The 21,220-nt window shown below is 36.2% G+C and overlaps 1 protein-coding gene across 1 annotated transcript in view; it reads left to right on the forward strand.

Annotated features, from left to right (window-relative positions):
• Nucleotides 1-21,220, forward strand: part of cfap299 (cilia and flagella associated protein 299) — a 58,632-nt gene that overhangs the window by 7,569 nt on the left and 29,843 nt on the right. The window contains exon 3 of the mRNA XM_048188189.1: nucleotides 15,696-15,786. Coding sequence (XP_048044146.1) covers nucleotides 15,696-15,786 — 91 coding nt within the window. The remainder of the gene's footprint in view (nucleotides 1-15,695; nucleotides 15,787-21,220) is intronic.

Below are 21,220 nucleotides of genomic sequence, written 5' to 3' on the forward strand. Positions count from 1 at the left end.
AAGCCAGCTTCCTTGCTCAGCATGTTAGCATTGAAAAGAAATGGGATTTGTCAGGAATAACAAGATCTTATTTCAGTTTCCTTTAAAGAGCTTTACGATGGATTTATGCAATCTGGAATTAATGTTCTATTTCACTGACTTTCACTTTACTTTTTCACATCCTTATTACTTGTCATGAAACTTTTGGATGTGCTACGGATGTTGTTTTGAGTGAATGAAGGTTTTTCAAAAATTAGCTGGGCATGTGGAGTCATTTTAATAGTGTAGATCTTGTTACGAAGCTGGTGTTGAATTGTGCTCTGAATGATTGAGACCGGGGAAGACTATTGTACAGAATCTACAATGCTGATGTGGAATAGCACTAAAAAACTAAAGATAATGAACACAGTCACAGTCATTCTCTCCCCAAAGGACTTCCTTTCATTTCAAGCATCTAGGTGGAAATTGTTTTTGTTTTTTTTGTTTTTTATTTCACAACATTGCCTACCACAGAGGTGCCTAAACATTTTACTACAAAGGACCAAAAATTTAACTTGACTGAGGGCAGCGGGCTGCATTATATCCAACTACATTTTTAAAATCAAATTCACTTATATTTTCTACATTTACAAAAATGTTAATTAGAAATAAAGATATGCTTCAATGACATGTTTTTCACCTATGTTTTCCACCCTCTTGTGCTATGGCATGGTGGGCCAAATCAAAGGTCACAACTTAAAGCTAGGAATCGAAAATCGATTTCAATTCTAGAATCGGATACTTAGGGTCAGGAATTAGATACTTGCTATAATTAAAATTTCAATTCCTCAAATGAAGTCCTATGTGTGCATTTTAATGTGTTTTTCCTTTCAAAAGCAAGAAGATGCCAAAGAGAAGTCAATTTGTTACTTGCACGCTGTCTTCTGTTCTGTGCACACATCCAAAGTGTGTGCAAGGAAAGACGCCTCTCATATAATACTAATACTAAATTGTGTTTTCTTTTGCACCTTCTTGCACTTGAACGGACAAATTCACACAACATTATATCAGAATATCCTTGTAAACACAGCCGGTTTTGTCTTAAGTGAACGTATACAGCTGAGAAAGAAAACGTGTATCAGGGGTTAATAAAGGCCTTCTGAAGCGAAGCGATGCGTTTGTGTAAAAAAAAAAAAAATCCAAATTTAAGACAAAAATATCCAAATATCCAAATCGCTTTCTGTATTCAACTTATGAAGAAAGTGTAAGACTCTCGCAGTTCAAAAAGCTTACAGTATGCCCTATGCCTTCCTTATTCAACTTAAGGAAAAAGCTTAACTGACGCGATGCCAGTTTACACTTTCTTCATAAGTTGAATACGGAAGGCGGTCTGGCGGAAGCTAGATATTGTACTTCATAACTTGTTGAATATGGATATTTTTTTTACACATACACTTCAGAAGGACTTTATTAACCTCCCCGGAACCGTGTGAAGTACGTTTATGATGGATGGATGTGGATGGAGGCACTTTCTTCAACTCATACTCGTTGATCCTGCTCACTGCCATTATAAAGCTCAGGTGCGTCAGGATATTTATTAATATATCTCCGATTGTGTTCATCAGAAAGAAGAAAGTCATATACACATTGGATAGCTTGAGGGTGAGTAAAGCTTGGGGTAATTTTCATTTGAAAGTAAACTAATCCTTTAATTCGTGAAATGTACCAACTAAAATGACATTGTGAAACAGACTGTCCTTAACTAAAATGTTGCTATATTAGCCTAATAATATTAATGCTAGAAATATGCACTTTGACTAAGGGGGCAGGATAGTCCGGGTGAGAGGGCAGTGCCCCCAAACCACCCCCCTTGGCGCTGGCCATGAATCAAAGAACAAAACAAAAAGAGAAAATCATATTTTCAGCTCTTGACTGAATATCTAAATGAAAATCAGTAAGAATCAGAATCGATAAGCGAAATCAGAATCGCATAAATTCAAACGATACCCAGTCCTAGTCATCACAGGCCAACTTTGGCCCGCGGGCCCTGGTTTGGGCATCTCTTGCCAAATTCATAAAAGAAAAAACTTAACCATAGATAATCCTAGTAAACTTTTAATTTTTTAATCTCTTATTAATTCAATACTAAAATATGACAAGCACAGAAAAGTAATGTTTTATGGCTTTCACTGTCTTTTACCGGGCCAAACACTTGACATAATATCCAAATCTAAATGTTCGCTTTCAGTCTCTTCTCGCCTATGTATGATATTTAATATACATAAGCAGCAGTATATTCTGAGTGGGCGGGCAACATCGTAAAAAATAGAAACTAAGCGTCCAATAAAATGTAGTGCCGTTTAATTGTTGCAGTGGCGGTTTAGCCAAAAACTTTGATTTAACATGGACGAGATACCTTTCCTGGCTTGTTCCTTTATCGCACTGCATCTTGTAATATGGTACAATGTTACTCTGACTGAATTTTTTGAATTACTGCAGATGTGATTGCCAAATGACCAGGCCCCGGTTTGGTCATGCAATCACTAATGTTTATATTCTTGTGATTATTCTCACCACCACATGTTACGACTGTGTGGTCAAACCCTAAATAGAGACACATGAATTGCATGATTTAGTCTTCTTTGTATCTGATTAATATTGATATCAGTAGCAAATTATACGATCTGTCAAGTTACTTTCACACCAGATATTTCCGGATAATCAACAACAGTGGAATATCAAATAAAACTGGGCTCAGTTTTGTTCTTAATGAAACCATTGTTTTGTTATGTTCTACTTTTAGCCATTTCCGCTCTGTATGCTGTTTGTCATGCAAGCATTTTTAATCGACAGGTCCTGTTTGCTCAGGCTCTGTTCTTCTTTGAAAAACGCTTTTATTATGAGCTGTTACAGTTGTTAGTGACTTTGTGGAGGTATGTATGAGTTCACCTTTCCCCCTACGTCCTTTACCTTGGGCTCTAAGGCCTGTGATGTTTCATGTCTCGTGATGTGGCTTCCAGTATTCCAGTGCAGAGGTGGAAGTGGTTTTCACATTATATAGCCTTTTGCCATAAAGATACTAGACAATCATCTGCTTTGTAGTTTGGCCTCCTCACAAATGCCGGATGTATATGATGGATTCTGCAGTGACTGGAGGTATTATGTTAAATGCATGTTAATAGCTTTGTCAGCGCAGAGACATTGAACAGGACCAACTTTTAACGTGTAGAAAAATTTCCAAAAGACTCCCAAATTAGTTGCGGTACAAGATGGGAACATGAGAAATGACTGTTCTGCATTATACTGAAAATAAAATGAAGGTACATTCCAAAGTGTTTGTGAAAATAACACCAAATCTCAATTTCAGCGTTTGATACTTTTCTATGTTTGGCATCTGCAAAACTATAAGAATTAAGATTTTTGAACTGCAGTACAAAGACTGTGGACGATTACACAATGCATCAAAAGGCATAAGGAAGACTGCTTAATTCCACCGGTCAGAACATTTTGTAATGTACAGTCCTTATGTTTTCTTAGTCTGTCTGTGGTTAATAGCCACTTCAACTTGCTGTATGATTAGAAGGTCTTGCAGACTGATGAGGTTAGAACCACAAGCCTAACATGTGCAAAGCAGATTAATCTAATGGACCACAGTGCTTGTGATGGAGGAATCCTGCTCAATGTCAGAATGAAATTAAACAACTCATTCCATGCAGCACGAATATATTTAAATGTTATTGAAATACCTTTTCCTACATTTTGTACATCATTTTTTGGCATTTAAAGGTTTTAACAAAAAATGACTTTTACTTGATTAAACCAAGTAAAAGCTTAGTTAATAAATTTCATATGATGAGTTTATGTCTAATCAATTTAAAGCAGAGTATAAATCAATTTATTGCTCAATGTGTAGACTGTCTTGACAGCACAGGTTCAAATGTAACATTCTGACAGAAGAACCCCAATCATATTAAATATATCCTGAGTCTAATTTAATGACGCAGCATGTTTCATTTACAGGCCTTCCTCTACCACAAACGTCAATGGTTAACAATGAGAGGCCTCTGTAAAATAGAGAGTATAGTATGTGTAACTGATACATTTGACTCAGTATAATCAGAGGTGACAGAGAATTTCTTTAAAAAAAGGAGTTAAGTAAATTGTCATGCTGGGTGGAATTTCCCTTGACGTTCAACAGCCCAAAATAATATTTTCCATAAGATTCTTTTTCTCCAAGTGCCCGCAGGAAAAATATTTCACGAACTGTACCTGCTGATTTTTAGAAATCACTGTACTATTGAAAGCTGCCATCTGCCAGGCCAGTAAGAATATAATGTTTCTTTTTTCTTCTTTTTCAAGAAAGATTTTAAGCAACCAAAGGACTAAATTCTCAACACAACATCTGTTGTTCTTAGAGATTTTTTAATTTTCGTCAAGGATCCTTTTTAAGGAGAATTCTGCCAGTTGCTGAGTTTGTAAAATGTGAGTTAGGCCAAGAAGGATTTAATGAAATTCCATCAATTATGGTCAAAATTATTTTACAAAACATCAGCTATTTGATAATTAGAAGTTGGTATAGTTCAGATTTATTTGGCATAGAATGGCCAGAGGCTAAAGCTCATAGCAGTGTTTGGTATTGAATTTCTTTTATTATATTCCAAATGTTAAAGCCTGCCTCTCCTTTCAGCTGTACAAACAGATAGTAAAATTGAGCTCAAGAGCAGCTAGAAGATAAATCATTATTCGTAGTGTTGGTCAGTGCATAGCAGAGAGTGCACCACTGGGAACACTTTGTGTCCTGTGGTTGATAAAATGCTTAATATTTTGCATAGTCCCAGAGGTCTTTAGTGTATGAGTATTGTAACCACATTCTTTTTTTTATAGATTGGACACTGAAATTTAGGAAATTTATGCAGTAAGCTGAAGGGCAGGCAAATATCTTGCTGCCATATTCAACAATTTAGTTGCTAATTTCTCATACTTGACTTGCATTGTTGTTGAGGAGTGGAACATGAGATTTAAGCCATGTTTCTGTTTCATAGGAAAGGATTTGAAAGGGGGAAATATTGTTTTTTTTTCCCCCCAATTTGCTTGGATAGGAACACATATTAGGAACTTGGGGCCACTCATGCCAGTGGTCATCTGTCCAAAGCAAGCAGCTCCCTCTGAATATTGTTTACCTTGTGCTTTCATGCAAGAGCGAGAGTGAAAGAGAGAACGATATGACCAAGAATGAACTGCACATCAGTGGCTATATTTGACTCAATCTCTCCAAGACACAAAGTAATTTTTGTGAATTTTCTTGCAGATATTTTTGGCAAGCTTGCAACACTCTACCACCCCATATTTTTTCAAGGTTAAACATTTTATGGCAAATTAAAAATACATTCGGCTATATTAAAAAACTTTTTTATTTTTTTTTGTAAACAAAAATTGAGGGAAAAACATGTGACACATATTTTGATATATTTAAAAAAAAAAAAAATACTATTCATCATTTATTTGTGTTGCAGCCAGTGAAAAGTTTGGCAGGGCAAATATGTGTTTTTATTTTTTTTTATTTTATTTTTTTTTTATAAAATGAGTCTCTAAAAAAAGCTAAATATTGTGTCTTTGTTGCTTAAATTAGGTTACAGTGAAATTGTTTGATTATTATAAATACACCAAGCTTACTTCCCTCTGGTTTCTCGAGGGATATTTTCTACATGCTGAAAAAATATAAAGAACCAATTTTTCCTCAATTATAGATCTTTGGGTCATTAAAGCACATTAATTCAGTACTGGGACCAAGACAAACACTGCAACACGTAAGAAGATGAATGATAAACTCTATCCAAATTATTCAAAAACACCCAAGTTTCACGTCTTGCTGCACCTGATCACTAGCTACAGCAATTGCTGTGTGAAGGCAGAGGCCACATTAATTCTCTCAAATGAGGCCTAATGAAGAGTCATGTCAGACTGATGGGGAATGTTCCATTTGGCATCGTTTGTATGGGTAGTTCTCACTCTCCAAGCGTGACTTTTGCTGTTTCCCTAGCTACTGGATTGGGGTAACCCCTTTTTCTTGCCTCCTTAACACCTGTGTTTACATTGGGGCCTTGGCCCCCATGACCTAGCAGCAGTCCCTCACTCACACCGAAGATGAGGTGCTCTCCCAGCTCTCAAATATATGCTGCTCCTGCACTTTCACCACTCTGGAAATTCCTCTAAGAGTTTCATTGTGGGCATCGGCAATAGAGAGGTATAAGTTACATTCCTCCTTCATATTGGAGTTTATTTGAACACTGAGGGGGTGAAAACAAAGACTAGCTGCACCATATTATTGCAATGTGAGTGTGGGAAAGTCTTCTTTATGCTTCTCTTTGTCTTTATGTGTGACCAGCACTACAGGCTGCTAACACATAAATCATCTTTGCAAATTGCTGGAGAAGGTGGTGGTGATTAAAACAGAAAGCAAAAAATCAGCAAAATTGTCTTACTGAATGTATGAGTGATTTTAATTTCAGTTCATTACATTTTTGTTCAAGATACTTCACTTCAGCTTGTTTTTTTCATTTTCTTTTCATTTCATGTTCTCCCTTCAGTTTTGTGTCTAGAGTCAATATTTTATTTTTAGTTTGTTTACATTGTTAAAGGTACAGGTTGTAGGACGTGCCACTAGAGGGCGCACTACTAAAACAATAACAATCGCGTGGTTTGATGACGCTAATGCTGCGTTCACACCCGACGCGACTTGGTCAAATAAATCGCGCTATTCGCGCTTAGTTTGACGCTTGAACATTTTGAGTTTACTCGCTTAATTCGCGCGTGACATTCGCTTCATTCACGCGTGAAAATCCTACATCACGTCACTACTAGAGCAAGTTCCTGATTGGTTAACGTGGTGCGGAAATTCGCCAAAGTTCAGATTTTTCAACTTGCGCGATTCGCGCGAATCGCTCAATTCACGCCACGTCATTCGCGCGAATCGCGTCATTCGCACCGCTTCATTCGCGTGAATCGCGCCGCAGGATGTCAATTCGCGTCTTTGCATTGACTTAACATGTAAATCACTCGCGCTTAACGCCTCATTCGTGTCCGGTGTGAACGCACCATAAGAAGGTGCGTGGAATGATGGGATTTGTTGTCTTCTACCCAACCGCTGACGGCCATCAATCAGACGGAAAGATAAATCATGGATTTAACGGATGAGGTAAAGTTTTATAATACTATAATACCATAATACTAATCGTGTTGATCGTTATAATGGCAATACGTTTTCTGTAAAGATACGAATCAAAACAACTCACTTGTCGAGTAAAACACAAGCGAGATCGGCATCTCTTTCTAGGTGAAGAATCTAGAAAATGCAACACAGATATTGATCCTCGCTCTTTCTCTCCTCTTGTCCCAAACTCTTCTTGGGTCGTTTGGTTGGCCCGTACGCTTACGTTTACGGGAGCTGCCCTTGTTGACAGAACCAGCGGCAGATAACAGTAATTATATTCCATAGATAAGTAACACAATCCACCATAAAACGTGCAAGAAGTAAATAAGGAACTGCTTGAAGCAAGCTAGTGGTTTGCTGGACGCTAGACACTACTTCCGCATTTGTCCACGACACTGTTGTCATGTGGTTTCTACGTCAGTAAAGGCGGTAACAAAGGGTAACTGACGTCATTGACAGGCGACTGCACTGCCCCGTGTCACTGTTTAGAATGGGAATTTTCTCATGATTTACAAGTAGTTGAAAACATTAGAGATATTGTTAATAATCAGCTGGACAAAATATATAACACTAGCCTAGTGGTTTTTGGATATTTTACTGCGAATATCTTACAAATTGTACCTTTAAATAAGTCATCATTTAATTTCATGAATCAAATTGTAATATTTAAATAGCTATATTATATCTGCCACTCTGTTATCAAAGTTATATAGATGACCAGAAGATGTTAAAGGGGTCGAGTTATGACAGAATCTTATTGAAGGAAGGTGGTAAGGATTTGATTTCAGTCTTTTACCTTAATCCCAGTCTCATAGGTGGGATGGTGATGTGCCCTGTTCCTTAAAGGATTAGTTCACCCAAAAATGAAAATTATTCATAAATGAGTAATTAATGAAAATTAATTACTCACCCTCATGTCGTTCCACACCTGTAAGACCTTTGTTCATCTTAGGAACACAAATTAAGATATTTTTCATAAAATCCGATGGCTCAGTGAGGCTTCCATTGCCAGCAAGAAAATTAACACTTTCAGATGCCCAGAAAGCTACTAAAGACGTATTTAAAACAGTTCTCGTGACTACATGGTTCAACCTTAATGTTACGAAGCGACGAGAATACTTTTTGTGCACCAAAAAAACAACGACTTTATTCAACAATATCTAGTGATGGGCGATTTCAAAACAGCTTCATGAAGCTTCGAAGCTTTACGAATCTTTTGTTTCGAATCAGTGGTTCGGTGCGCGTATCAAACTGCCAAATTCACGTGATTTCAGTTAACAAGGCTTCGTTACGTGATAAGTGTTTCGAAATTTCAGTGGTTCACCACTGGGGGAGGCGTGACTTTGGCAGTTTGAGGATTGAAAACGTTAATTGTCTTGCTGGCAATGCAGGCCTCACTGAGCCATCAGATTTTATCAAAATTATCTTAATTTGTGTTCCGAAGATGAATGAAGGTCTTACGGGTGTAGAATGACATGAGGGTGAGTAATCAATGACAGAATTTTCATTTTGGGGTGAACTAACCCTTTAATAAATACATCAGGCTTGATGAGGTAAAAATTCTTCCATGGTGATTAAGCATGGTTGAGTTGGAAACTCTCACCATCCTATATGTGCTGTTTGTGTGTGTTCTTGTACCTCCTCAAACATCACTGAACACAAAAGAACTCTGTGCAAAGCTTACAATGTCAACAATACAGCATCTTTAATATTTTAGAAAAATTTTTATGAAACAAAATATTCTTAGAGGAACTGACTTTCGATCATTAACATTACCCACACGCAAATGTATATGTGTACATATATTAAATATCAGTAAATGGAATATATGCTCATATAAAGTAAAAACATATATGTACATATATTACATTTCTATATGGGTAGAGCCATGATTTTCCTGGAGCTCTAATCTTGTCAAAGTACAATATCTGTCCTGAACATTTACATGTACAGCATTGTGTTCACAGCCTTTAGAAACCTAAACTAAAAAGTTGCATTGTATGAAAGAAGTGAAACGTATACATTTCTATTCTATGTGTGAAAACATGTTTTTTTTTTTTTTTTTTCCCGAAACTGGTTTTGAAACTCAAAACATCTGGAATACCATACATTTGAGCTAAGGACTTTTGACGGGGCTAATAAATTTCATGACGGGAGTTGGATACCGGTATTAAACTGTAACGTACACTTTTGGAGTCAGCTTACACTAGGAACCTTTCAATTTATATTTATGAACTACATTTCTCTATTCAGCAAATTTGTGATTTAAAACTTATGAAGACTTACAGATTCTCTTGTCATGTAATTATTTTTGGACTATTTCACAGTGATGATAAAGTAGTTACGTGTGCTTTTCTTTTCCTTAACTTGCCTTGTTATTGACACAGTTACACTAGGGGGCTATATATCAAGAATAAAGACCATCTGTACTCCATTTTGGGAAAGAATCTCTCTTATTATCCTACACTGTGATTAATTACTTCTGTGGGCGCATGGCTAGTCCAAATTATTCCCCTCTTTTGTGGTCACGAATTCAAGTTGACCAACTCACGTGTATTCATTAACACACGAAACCTTATGAATGCTTTAAGTGTGAACAGTTGATTATGATATAGACATAATTTGTTTTGATGCTTCAGAAATTTTCAGAAGAGCAAACGCAGCGTAATGAATTTACCTTTCTCACTCCTATGCGCAAACACACAGTTGACACACATTGTGCCCTCTGTATTTGACTTGATGTCGACCAGCTGACTGTCATGCCTTATGTCCGAAACACCCTTAAATTGAATGTAAATAACCAAACCCTCTGTGTGCATCAACACCATATTTCAAGGGCACTTAGGCTTGTTCTCTAAGGGCCATTTATCATAGTCCAATAAAAATGGGGGCTTGGTTTCTTTGCAACTGTGTGTCTAGGCTGCTCTAGCCAAAAGAAACCTTTCTCCCCCAAAACCTAAGTTCTGGCAGTCCTTCTATGCTCAGTATAAAGACACATGTTATCTTGTATTTTGACTATGCAGTAATACTTCACATTATTTTTTTTTAACTTTGCACATAAATCTGTCCTGACAACCTTGCACAGATTGAGTTGGAAACACAATTAGACGCTGAGACACAAGCTCCGCCTCTGTCCTCACCACACATGCCACTGCCAGAAATTTGTGAATATTAAAAGTATGCAGGATGTAAGGAACCCAGTGTGGTAAATTTAGTTGGACATAATTTATGTTTTCTCATATTTTTATTTATTATTTTTTTTATGTGTGGCATCTGGCAAATGAATAAATGTGTACTTTCCAATTAGCTATGTAAAAATGTTATTGAGACACATCTGTTTGACACTCATATTGAATCCAAATATTACACAGCTGTGAGTATCTTTTCATCATAAATACTAAACCAACGGAAACCTCTAGTGTTTCTAAAGTAAATTCTAGTGTAGTTTGCTTGCGTTTAGGAAATATAGACTTACTGTTTAATAGCCCATCAGCAGCAGTGATACGGTTGTCATTTTATATATATTTATACATATATAGGCTACATATATTATCAGTTTTAGTTTCAATAGTTTTAGTACTTCAACTTATTTATTTTAGTTTTTTGCTAAGACAACATTCTAATTTTTTTTTCCTTTTTTTATGTTTTCAGTTTGTTTTTCCTCTAGTATATTTCTATTTTATTTAATCTTTATTTCAGTTACCAAACTATTTTAATAGTTTTAGTTTCCGTTAGGAACAGTTTACAATAAGGTTAAATTTATTAACATTAGTTAATGTGCAATTAACTTTTTAAAAATGTACTTTTATAAATATGAAAAATGAATTAATGTTTATAAACAATACGGACCCACTTTATATTAAGTGGCCTTAACTACTGTGTACTTACATTTAAATTAATCATTTGATACAATGCACTCATTGTGTACATACATGTTTTTACATTGTACTTATATTTTAAAAACACCTGCATGTAATTACATCTGTAATTAATTTCTGTAATTACATTTATAATTACACTGTTGACCCATCCCTTACACCTTACCCCTACCCTTAAACCTACCCATACCACCAAAGTTTTCCCTATCCTTACCCGTACCCCTACTCAATAGCAGCAAAAGTGTTTTGCAATTCAATATGAACCCAATAAGTACATTGTACTTAGTTTTTGATGTAAGTACATACAGTAGTAGTTAAGGCCACTTAATATAAAGTGGGACCAACAATACATAATTATTCAAACAACTTGAAATGGTAAAAGTGCATAAATTAAAATCAGCCTAAATGAATGCTTTGAGAGTGTCATTGTTAGTTTATGATACCTAATGCATAAACTAATGTCAGCAAGTTGAACCTTATTGTACACATTGTATGCTTGTATGTGTGTGAATACATGAAGTAATAATAGAATATGATAGACTTTAGATGATTGACATGTCTTTTTAGGCCTGTAAAATTTAACTATCCATTTTACAGTCATCTGCTAAACGATGCAGGACTAATCTGAAATGCTTGTGCTAGAACATTAGTCTACAGTGAACAATGAGATCAGTTTGGCTTGAGTTACACCCTGAAGTGTTCCAAATTTCTTCCCATTACTTCTTACATAATAAGAACACACACAGTTACTCTCATATTGCTGTCTATCACTGATGGAGCTTTCTGTTTGCATTATTATTATACTTGCTCATGGTACTGCTATTCCAACCATTGTCTTCTTAATTCAACACAGCCCTGATTGTTGATGCACAGTGACACTGTGAATATACTTGGTAGGTAACGTCATCCATATGTGTTGAGGAATGGGTGCATGAAATCTTGGAAGTCCCTGTGGTTTGCATTCTTTAAATAGATAGCCAATGAAGTTATTCCTGAGATGTTTTAACACTTCTGCTTGTTGATAACAGATATTATTTTGACAAGAACTCACTTGGGTGGTCACGTAGCTGATCAATTAATGTGTCTCGAGCATTTTGGTGCTATGACGTATTCAGGCTACATTTTATGTTGCACCCTAAATAAGAAGTGAGAATTTTGTGAAAAGTTATGTAAAAAGAACGACCAGGTAAAACACACAAACATAATTTAAATAGCTAAACCTTTTTATTGTTTGAGCATATATGAAGGAAAGTAGATTGGAGAAGTTTTGCATGGCAGTTGACACGAGCCCCAGATCATTTCTGACAGCATTATGGCCCCTGTCCCGCATACACTGAGGAACTGTAACAAAGGCCTCTCATGCTAGCATTACAGTGCCTGGCATCCGGCTGCACGTTTATGAACTACAGGCAGCCGAGAAGTTGACCAAAATAAATGTCATGTGTGTGTTCCATTTACTTAGAGCTTTTCCCCCCAGTTTCTTTTCATCATCCAGAATAAACAGAGCAGGGCCCCAAGTGCATCATGGTCTGTTAAATCCTTTCTAAGCACCAAGCCTGTTTGTAAAAGACCCCCCCCACCTGCCACCCTGTAACCTGAGTATGGCAACAGAGCGTGCCCGAAAGGAGGAGGGGTGCAGGGTCTCGTTAGGAATATTATGTCTTCAGGCCAATACAGGTGCATGACTTTTTGATTTCACAGCCATTTGACAGATAACAAATAGGCATCATTACAGGTCACCTGTTCATAACAGGTCAAGTGTACTTTTATAAACTAAAAAGTCAGCTAAAAGTATATAGTAAACTAACGGTATACCTAAAGTTCACTTGTAGTAGCCATATTAAAGAAAAACTTATATGTAAACTAGTACTCAAAATTTGCTACTGTTACACTACACTTAAGAGAATATTTTTATAAACTAAAAGTTGGCCGTTTTAGACTCAAGAAGCATTAAAATGGTACGCATACAGATATACTAGTACAATGATATTAGTATACTGTACGTACTACATAAATATACTTGGAAAATAATTTTGAAAATAAGTTCACTTAAAATGAACATGAAGCACATTCTTTTTTGTAAGGGCAAGTCATTAAGTCAATCATTTATCAGACTGAAATGTACATTGCTCATTGTGACTTGCTTTTCAACAAGTAGATGGTGTTCGTTCACACTCATGATGACCAAAACATGTGCGATGTGGTCAGTCACATTACTTGAGAACTTTGTAAGGTTTTTCAAGCTAACCAATCAGCATACTATAGCTTAACAAACAGCTTGCTAGCACGTTTCACAAAGGCTCAATTATATTTTAAATTGATTTTGTTTTACAAGGCATTGCAAATGGCTACCCCTCGGGGTCCTGAGTGGATTTAATGAGTGGAGCGAATTGTTCATGACAATCGTAGGTAGAGATCTCAATCAGTGACACAGAACTTCATTAGTTTTCACGTGTGAACATTAACATGAGATTTCATAGGTATTTTGTAATAGTTGTATGAACTACTTTAAGGTACTGTTTTGATCTTTTTAACTGTTTTGACACTAATATTTTATTAAAAAGAACTGCCCGAACATTTAGCCTGACATCCTTTTGTGTTCCACGTATAAAAAGATAGCTTAAAGGGATAGTTCACCCAAAAATGAAAATTTGATGTTTATCTGCTTACCCCCAGCGCATCCAAGATGTAGGTGACTTTGTTTCTTCAGTAGAACACAAATGATGATTTTTAACTCCAACCGTTGCTGTCTGTCAGTCAAATAATGCGAGTGGATGGGAACTTCTACTATAAGAGTTAATAAAACTTGCATAGACAAGTCCAAATTAAACCCTGCTGATCGTGACGACACATTGATGTCCCAAGACACAAAACGATCGGTTTGTGTGATAAACCGAACAGTATTTAGGAACTTCGTTAGTAAGGTCTGATCGCGCTCTGACAGCGGCAGTGATGTCTCGCTTTCATTGAAGTATATGCGCGAGACATCACTTCCGCTGTCAGAGCGCGATCAGACCTCACTAAGCGAATTCTGAACACGGATGGACATAGTGGTGTATTAGAGTTAAAAAAAATGATATAAATACTGTTTGGTTTATCGCACAAACCGATCGTTTCGTGTCTTAGGACATCAATGTGTCGTCACCAGCCGCAGGGTTTAATTTGGACTTGTCTATGCAAGTTTTATTTACTCTTATAGTAGAAGTTCCCATCCACTCGCATTTTTTGACTGACAGACGGCAACGGTTGGAGTTAAAAATCATCATTTGTGTTCTACTGAAGAAACAAAGTCACCTACATCTTGGATGCGCTGGGGGTAAGCAGATAAACATCACATTTTCATTTTTGGGTGAACTATCCCTTTAACACTTTAGAATACTGCTCTGTCATTAATGAACTAACAAATGAGTAACACAATATTAACATTCTAGTAACCATTATTAACTAACAAGAAACTCTGATTGTAGTTACTAGTTGTAGTTACTGATTAGCTAATAGTGAGTGCTATTACTTACTAATTAATTAATCAGAGTTTCTTGTTAGTTAATAGTAGTCACTAGAATGTTAATATTGTGTTACTCATTTGTTCCTGTGTAGTTATTCAGGGAACAGGGAATGTTACCTATAAAACTCATGACTGTGAACTATTCCTTTTAACATTGTTAATTTTTTAAGGAGCAGACTTTTTAATTGGTTAAATGAGGCAGTGTGTTATGTTTTTCTGTGATATTAGGAGAGGGTAATCTCTGCTGCCCTTTTTACCTGCAGTTGCTCTGTGCAAAGTTGAGCAAAAAAAGTTCTCAAATACTTGTTTACTGGCAGGTCGATGATTCTGCGGGTATACTGCAGACATTATGAAAGTTGAGCAAATTTGGGGTGAATGACAAGGCGCTATTGCTGGTACTGCACTGTGAAACGTCTGAGAGATGAATGCCAATGAGTGTTATGTCAGGTGTACAGGCTTGAGTTTGCCAAATCTTTGCTTTCATGGAAATGGGCCAAATAGCACAGAGAGAAAAAACCTTCCTGAAATGACTGAGATAATAATTCAAGGGAGGATTTATTTAATAGCAATTCCCAATGTGATTAATTACCCGCAGGTTTAGGGTGGAGGCAGCATGATTTATTTTTATGAAGATATAATTTTGTCGGAAATAACTCCTTGAGATTATTTACATTTTTCAGGCAACATATTTCATATTTTTAATGGAACCTGCTATTCTGGATATTTTTATAATCTGTATCATTGTTACAATAACTATCGGTGGGTTTGCTGTATTTTACAGTTTAGTTGTAATTTTAGTCAGAGGATGATTTGTTCCTCCCAAATCTTTTGTATGTAGTACTTTTATTAATATATCTTAAAGAAAAAATATTGTTGTGATATATTATATCTAATTTTTTAAACATAAAAAGAAATACATCCAAATTTACAAGTACTGTCATATCGTAGTGCTTTGATATATACAGCAGTTTTCTTTTCTTTTCTTTTTTAAATAGTGACTAGCAAAGCTTACTGCTATGATGCATCAGTATCAAAAGAGTAAGCATCAATGTTTGCCTGTGAGAACAAATTAAACCGACAACATTTAAGCTTAAAAGAGATTTTTAAGAGACATTTCAAACTGTTTAAATGTTGTCTTTTCCAGGAAGCTGGCAAGTACAGGAAAAGAACTCAAAGATAACTTCCTGAGAGCCCTGGCGGAGCGGGAGGAGGCTAACCGCAGTGGGGAAACGACTGTGAGTACATTATTACAGCACTCCATTTGCTACGTAATGGGATTCCCCCAGAATATTTCTGCAATTCTATTAGGACGGGAACACAATCCACACTGTGTCAAATTCAGGAGGGTAACCCCCCTTCTCTCTCACACCTTGCCATATTGCCACCTCAGCCTTCTTTCTCAGAGAGGACAGACCATGCACAGACACCCCCACCCCACACAAACACACATATTTGGGACGTCGTTTTTCACCAAAAATTTCAGTTGTTCTAGTTTTCCAAGACTCTTTAAATTAAGAAATAAAACATTTGAGTGTCTAGGAATAGGCAGAGGGAATGTTTTTATCTACGTATTGGGAAGAAACAATGAGTAGGTATAAACCATTCCCTGTGTGTTCAGTTACCTAACAATTACCAGAATACATTAAATAACCTATCCTAGCAGTTTTCCAATTTATTCAATAGCATTTCCTATTGACTGTTTTTTTTTTTTTCTGCTGGTTGCTGCTGTCATCTCTTGTGATTTCATATATCCAGTCTTTTCACCGCTTACAATGCTGTGTTTGTAGAATGCAGAGCTCCAGAGCTCCCGTTTATCTTAAACTACCTTTATTACTTTTTGTGTAGTTTAGTGTTAACATTTGAAATTTAGAAAATTTGGGGAGATAAACTTTTGAAAATGCTGGTGAAAGTTTTGAATTTAGTTCAGCACCTTTGTACTTGACAGCAGTTCCTGTGCATTTAGGTTCTGATCAATAGATGTATGTTCGGTTGTGGGGAAATGGGTTAAGATGATCTGGTTTTGATCTGGAAAGAGCTGGTTTTCAGATTTTCCTTAATATCAGGAAACCCTTCAAAATCTGAGAACTTTCTAGCACATTCTACCCAATTCGCATACTATCTACTATTTTGGTCTACTATTTCCGGTTAGAATCCAAAGTGCAGAAATTGAGAATTTGAGAAATCGCACACAGCACCTTTAACTTTTAAATGCATCATTATGCAAACATGAGGAGAGTTCTCCGCATGAAAGACCCATGACTGGCAGATCAACGTGTGACTAGATTTCTCTCCGAAACAGTAGGAAATTAAATTGAATTGAATGTGGAGGATTTTAACTTGACAAGATGATTGACAGGGCCGTTTAAACGGTGACAGGATGCACGTAACTTAGTGACAGAGTGTCTGTTAAAGACACAATTGTGAAGAAGTAGTATATCCCAAAGCTTTCATATTCTTCTGCTACACAGTCAGAAGTATGTACTTTTTCTTCACAAAAACAGTACATACTTTTAGAGCATAGTATAAGTAGGCGAATTGGGACGCAGACAAATTGAAAATCATGTTCTATTTTATTGCATATGTCATACTAAAGAACAACATAAGCTTGCGGGTGTATTGGATGTATTGATTTAAACGTTTGGGTCATAAGCTTTGATTTATGACACTTGTTCAATATCTTTCAATATATTTGATTGGTCAATCATTACATTTGTTCAATAGTTATAAATAGGACAAATAAGACAATTACCCCCATAAAACCAGTGTACTGTGGTATTTTTTATTGTTGCAGGTCGAAATTGTCTGATCCATATTTTGTTCTTACTTAATGTGAAATGAAATCCTCCTGCTGTATTGATGAGACCTGTAAGTCCTGTTACAATTTAAAATAAAAAACTGACAGTCCATGTACTGCAAGTTATGCGCATAATTCAACTATTTTATAATTGGACATGGCCTATGTGTTATAACAGTTTGATTTGGAGCCATGTGTCGTGGCCCTGTGTTCTGAAATCCCTAATAGATGTCCAAAACGGCCTTGTTTTATTTAATAAATCTGTGATGGAAAAAAAAAACTTGTTGGGAGATTTCACCTCCGACACAGGAGAAATAGTTTATTATAACTGCTTCATGAGTCAAATAGTGGAAGCGTTACAGAATTCTAATGAATCTGTGTCAGTGCAACTTAAGACCGGAGAAATAAATGAAAATGGAATGTAAACTCAAGTCATATTTGTTCTGGCCAGCCAAAAGACTAAATGTTTTTCTGCACTCACCTTGTCACAACCAGATACAAAACAAAGTGTTTTACCTGATCCTGATGTACTAACCCCTCTGAGATGTGTGACTTTACGATCAAATGAGCAGCACACGGCAAGCTGAGCCAGCGCACGCTGACAGACTTTCCCACTAATTGTTGACTTTGTAAACAGTGCTATTTTAAAGCCCCAATTCCGTTATAACCCAGTATAATTGAGGTTTATATAAAGAGTATCAAAACTTGTTCCTTTAGTGGAGAAAAGAAATCTTTCTGAAAATTTCTTGCATTCATAAGTAAAAAAGAAAAATATGATGTGGTGTATCACAATCAATATTTTGCCGACAGATCCCCACATTTACTCTAAAGTGATTCTTTTGTAAGTACAGAGTAACAGACAGTCTATATTTATTTCAGCCAGTTTATGCTTGGGAGAAATGCATTCATTAAGAGTTTACATAAATGCTATGACTTTTTTTATTTCCTTACATGAAAATAACATTTTCATGTATGTTTCAAATGTGAAAGGCATGACATGAAATTTATGTTTGCGGGCTTCCTGGGTCCAAAAAGAAAAAAAAAGAGAGAAAATTAATAAATAAATGTTTTGTCTATGTTGTAGTATATGTAATGCATCTACAGTGTAACTATGATTCAAGACTTGGTTGCACCCTAGCTTAAGTGGAAAACATGATAAAAACTAATTTTGACAGATGCATATTATTATTATTTTTAGCATGCCACTGAATATAGAGAAAATATTTTTTTGGTGGAAGCCATTATATGATGACCCCAACCGCACATTTAGGCCAACTCTTTTGATTGTTGTAATTTTAGTTGATATGCAACACAACAACAACAACAACAACAAAACACCTTTTTTTGAGCATTGTTTTTCTCTCAAAACAATGTATCCAGTGTGTTTTTCTCTTTTTTTTATACAGTTCTAATGTTGGAAACAGACTGCAAGTTGTGTAAAGTTTACCTTGCTTCTGTCAGTTGTGTGGACAGTGTCCAATAAATGTTCCAACTTGTTTTAAATCTGCTGATGTGACATTTAATTGAGAAAAGGTGCAATTGGGTTTTAACTTAATTATGGGCTCAGATTTAGTCAAAAACAGGGGCAAAGCAAATGCTACTGTCATTTAAGTTCTTATCAGCACCATCCAGGCAGGGCGTTCTTGAGTCTTGTGGTTTGTGTTATCTCTTCCATCAGCTGAGCTCATAAAGTACTCAGCTCAGCATACATTGTACTTTTCCTCCTCGCTGGTGTTGCGAAAGTTGCCCTGCTGCCAAAAGTCACACACAAACAAAAGGTGCACCTGGACAGCTTTGGCATTATTTACTCTGGGTAAGAAGTTAAGTTTTTTTTTATTTTTTTTATCAAATCCAGGTCACACCTGTGCTGGATGCCTAAGGGGCTCCATTGTTGGGTGGTACACATTTGAAACTGAAGGTGCTCTAACCCCTAACCCCACCCCACCCTCCTGATATTTGTTTTTACTCTTACGCCATTGATACAATGATGTCAGCATTCGTGCCCTCTTCAATTTCACAGCCAGTGGAGTTGATTTTGTACTATTCTTTCTCTATAGTTTGAATTTCATGACGGAATTAAGTCATGCAAGTGCATCGTGGGTGGTTCTGAGAACAGTATCTGCAGCCACAGTCATATTGTTGCCATTGTGTAAGCATGTTTTAGAGGTAATGAATAAACAGTCACATAATAAATGAATGGCTGTTGGATTGGTGGTATTCTGGTGGTATGCAGAGGAAATATTGCACATGCTTGTCAAACCACATTTGCTAACTAAGCTGTAGAGCTGAAATTCTTGATTTACTGAGGTTTGTGGTCAATCAAGATTACCTTTATGACCCTTATTTGAGAAATTATTACATATACATTATTTGTATTTCTATCCATTTGTCTCACCGCAGGACCATTTAAAACAAGAAAGGTCAAACTGGGAAAAAATAATTGAATCTTTAACTCTGCAAACTAAAAGAAAGGTATTTTGATTATATCATAAATGTCCTTTATCTGAGTCAGATTTCTCCTGCTAATGAACAGACTTTCTTGTCTTAAGCAAACATTGCTTGCATCACTGAGGCGAGATAGGAGAATAATTACTCCTTTTGAAGGCTGTGATTTCATAAGATGGAAATTCTGATTATTACTATGGAAAAATTAAGAAAAATAAGTCTTATTGTTGTGGTTTTTTTTTTCTTATACAAAGCAGGTGCTTGTCTTTTGTCTACAGACCCAGTAAGTTCTATATTGATGAGTTGTGTTCATGTATAGAAAATACTGTGGTCAGTCATGCAGTTCAAAGATCACATTAAGAAGCATAGAAATGATTGAATTTCCCAGCCATATACCATTACAGTGAGTGTGTGTGTCCCGGTCAGTCGGCCCTTTGTCCTTGTCATGGCCAGTAAAATAACAATAGCATGTTGGTTTCAAAGCACTTGACCAAAGGTGGAGGTCCCTTAGAAAACAGTCATGCAGAGCTATCATGTGACCTCCCCTTGAAAGCCCCACAAAGACTTTCAAAGGGTTGAGGGTTGGGGTATCTGACCCCCCTAAGTTTGGACTCATTCATAGAATAGACAAAGACTTCTCTTTGTAAAATGAATTTAGATATGCTTGGTATTCTGTTAAGGGACCTTCATTTTGTGTGTTGACACAAAATATTTTTACACACCATGCATAAAATGGGTGGTCAAAATGAGAGCTAATGTGATTAATATGTCTAGATGAGTTAAATCAATATAGAAGAGATAGAATAAAGATCAAGTTTGAATACATATTTGCCAAGATACAAATGGTATGGTGTTTTTCCTGCTAACAAGGCTGGAAGGCATCCTTAATGGTTTCCTGTAGCCTGCCTCTCTAATGAACAGCTGCAAGGGCTTCTGACCATCTTCTCAAATATGTGCTGGAAGATTTTTAGAGGAGATGAAACAGGATACACTTAATCTAATTTCTCAAGTCTCTGGGTTTGTTCGTCTGCTTGGTGCGTTCTCCAAAAAACTGTTGTAGACTGACACTGGTGTAATAATTATCATCTGGATTCACTCTCTTGAAGATTGTACATCACTGATAAGTGCTTTGTATTGTTACGTCTGACGACGTAAAAGAGTTTTTGGTAAACACGTTTAGGGTCTTGGCTTAATTAACACTGCATGTTTCTATACATAAATCATCACAAATGTTTTAAAGGAAAAAATGAAAATTCTGCCATTATTTATTCACCTTCATGTCGTTCCAAACCTGTATGACTTTATTTTGAAGATTTTTTGAATAATGTTTCCAAAACAACATTGGACCCCATTGACTTTCGTTGTATTGAGACATTTTTCAGAATGGCTTCTACAGAAGAAAGAAAGTGATACGTGTTGACATGACATGA

Source organism: Megalobrama amblycephala, linkage group LG4, assembly GCF_018812025.1.
Source record: "Megalobrama amblycephala isolate DHTTF-2021 linkage group LG4, ASM1881202v1, whole genome shotgun sequence".
Classification (NCBI taxonomy): domain Eukaryota; kingdom Metazoa; phylum Chordata; class Actinopteri; order Cypriniformes; family Xenocyprididae; genus Megalobrama; species Megalobrama amblycephala.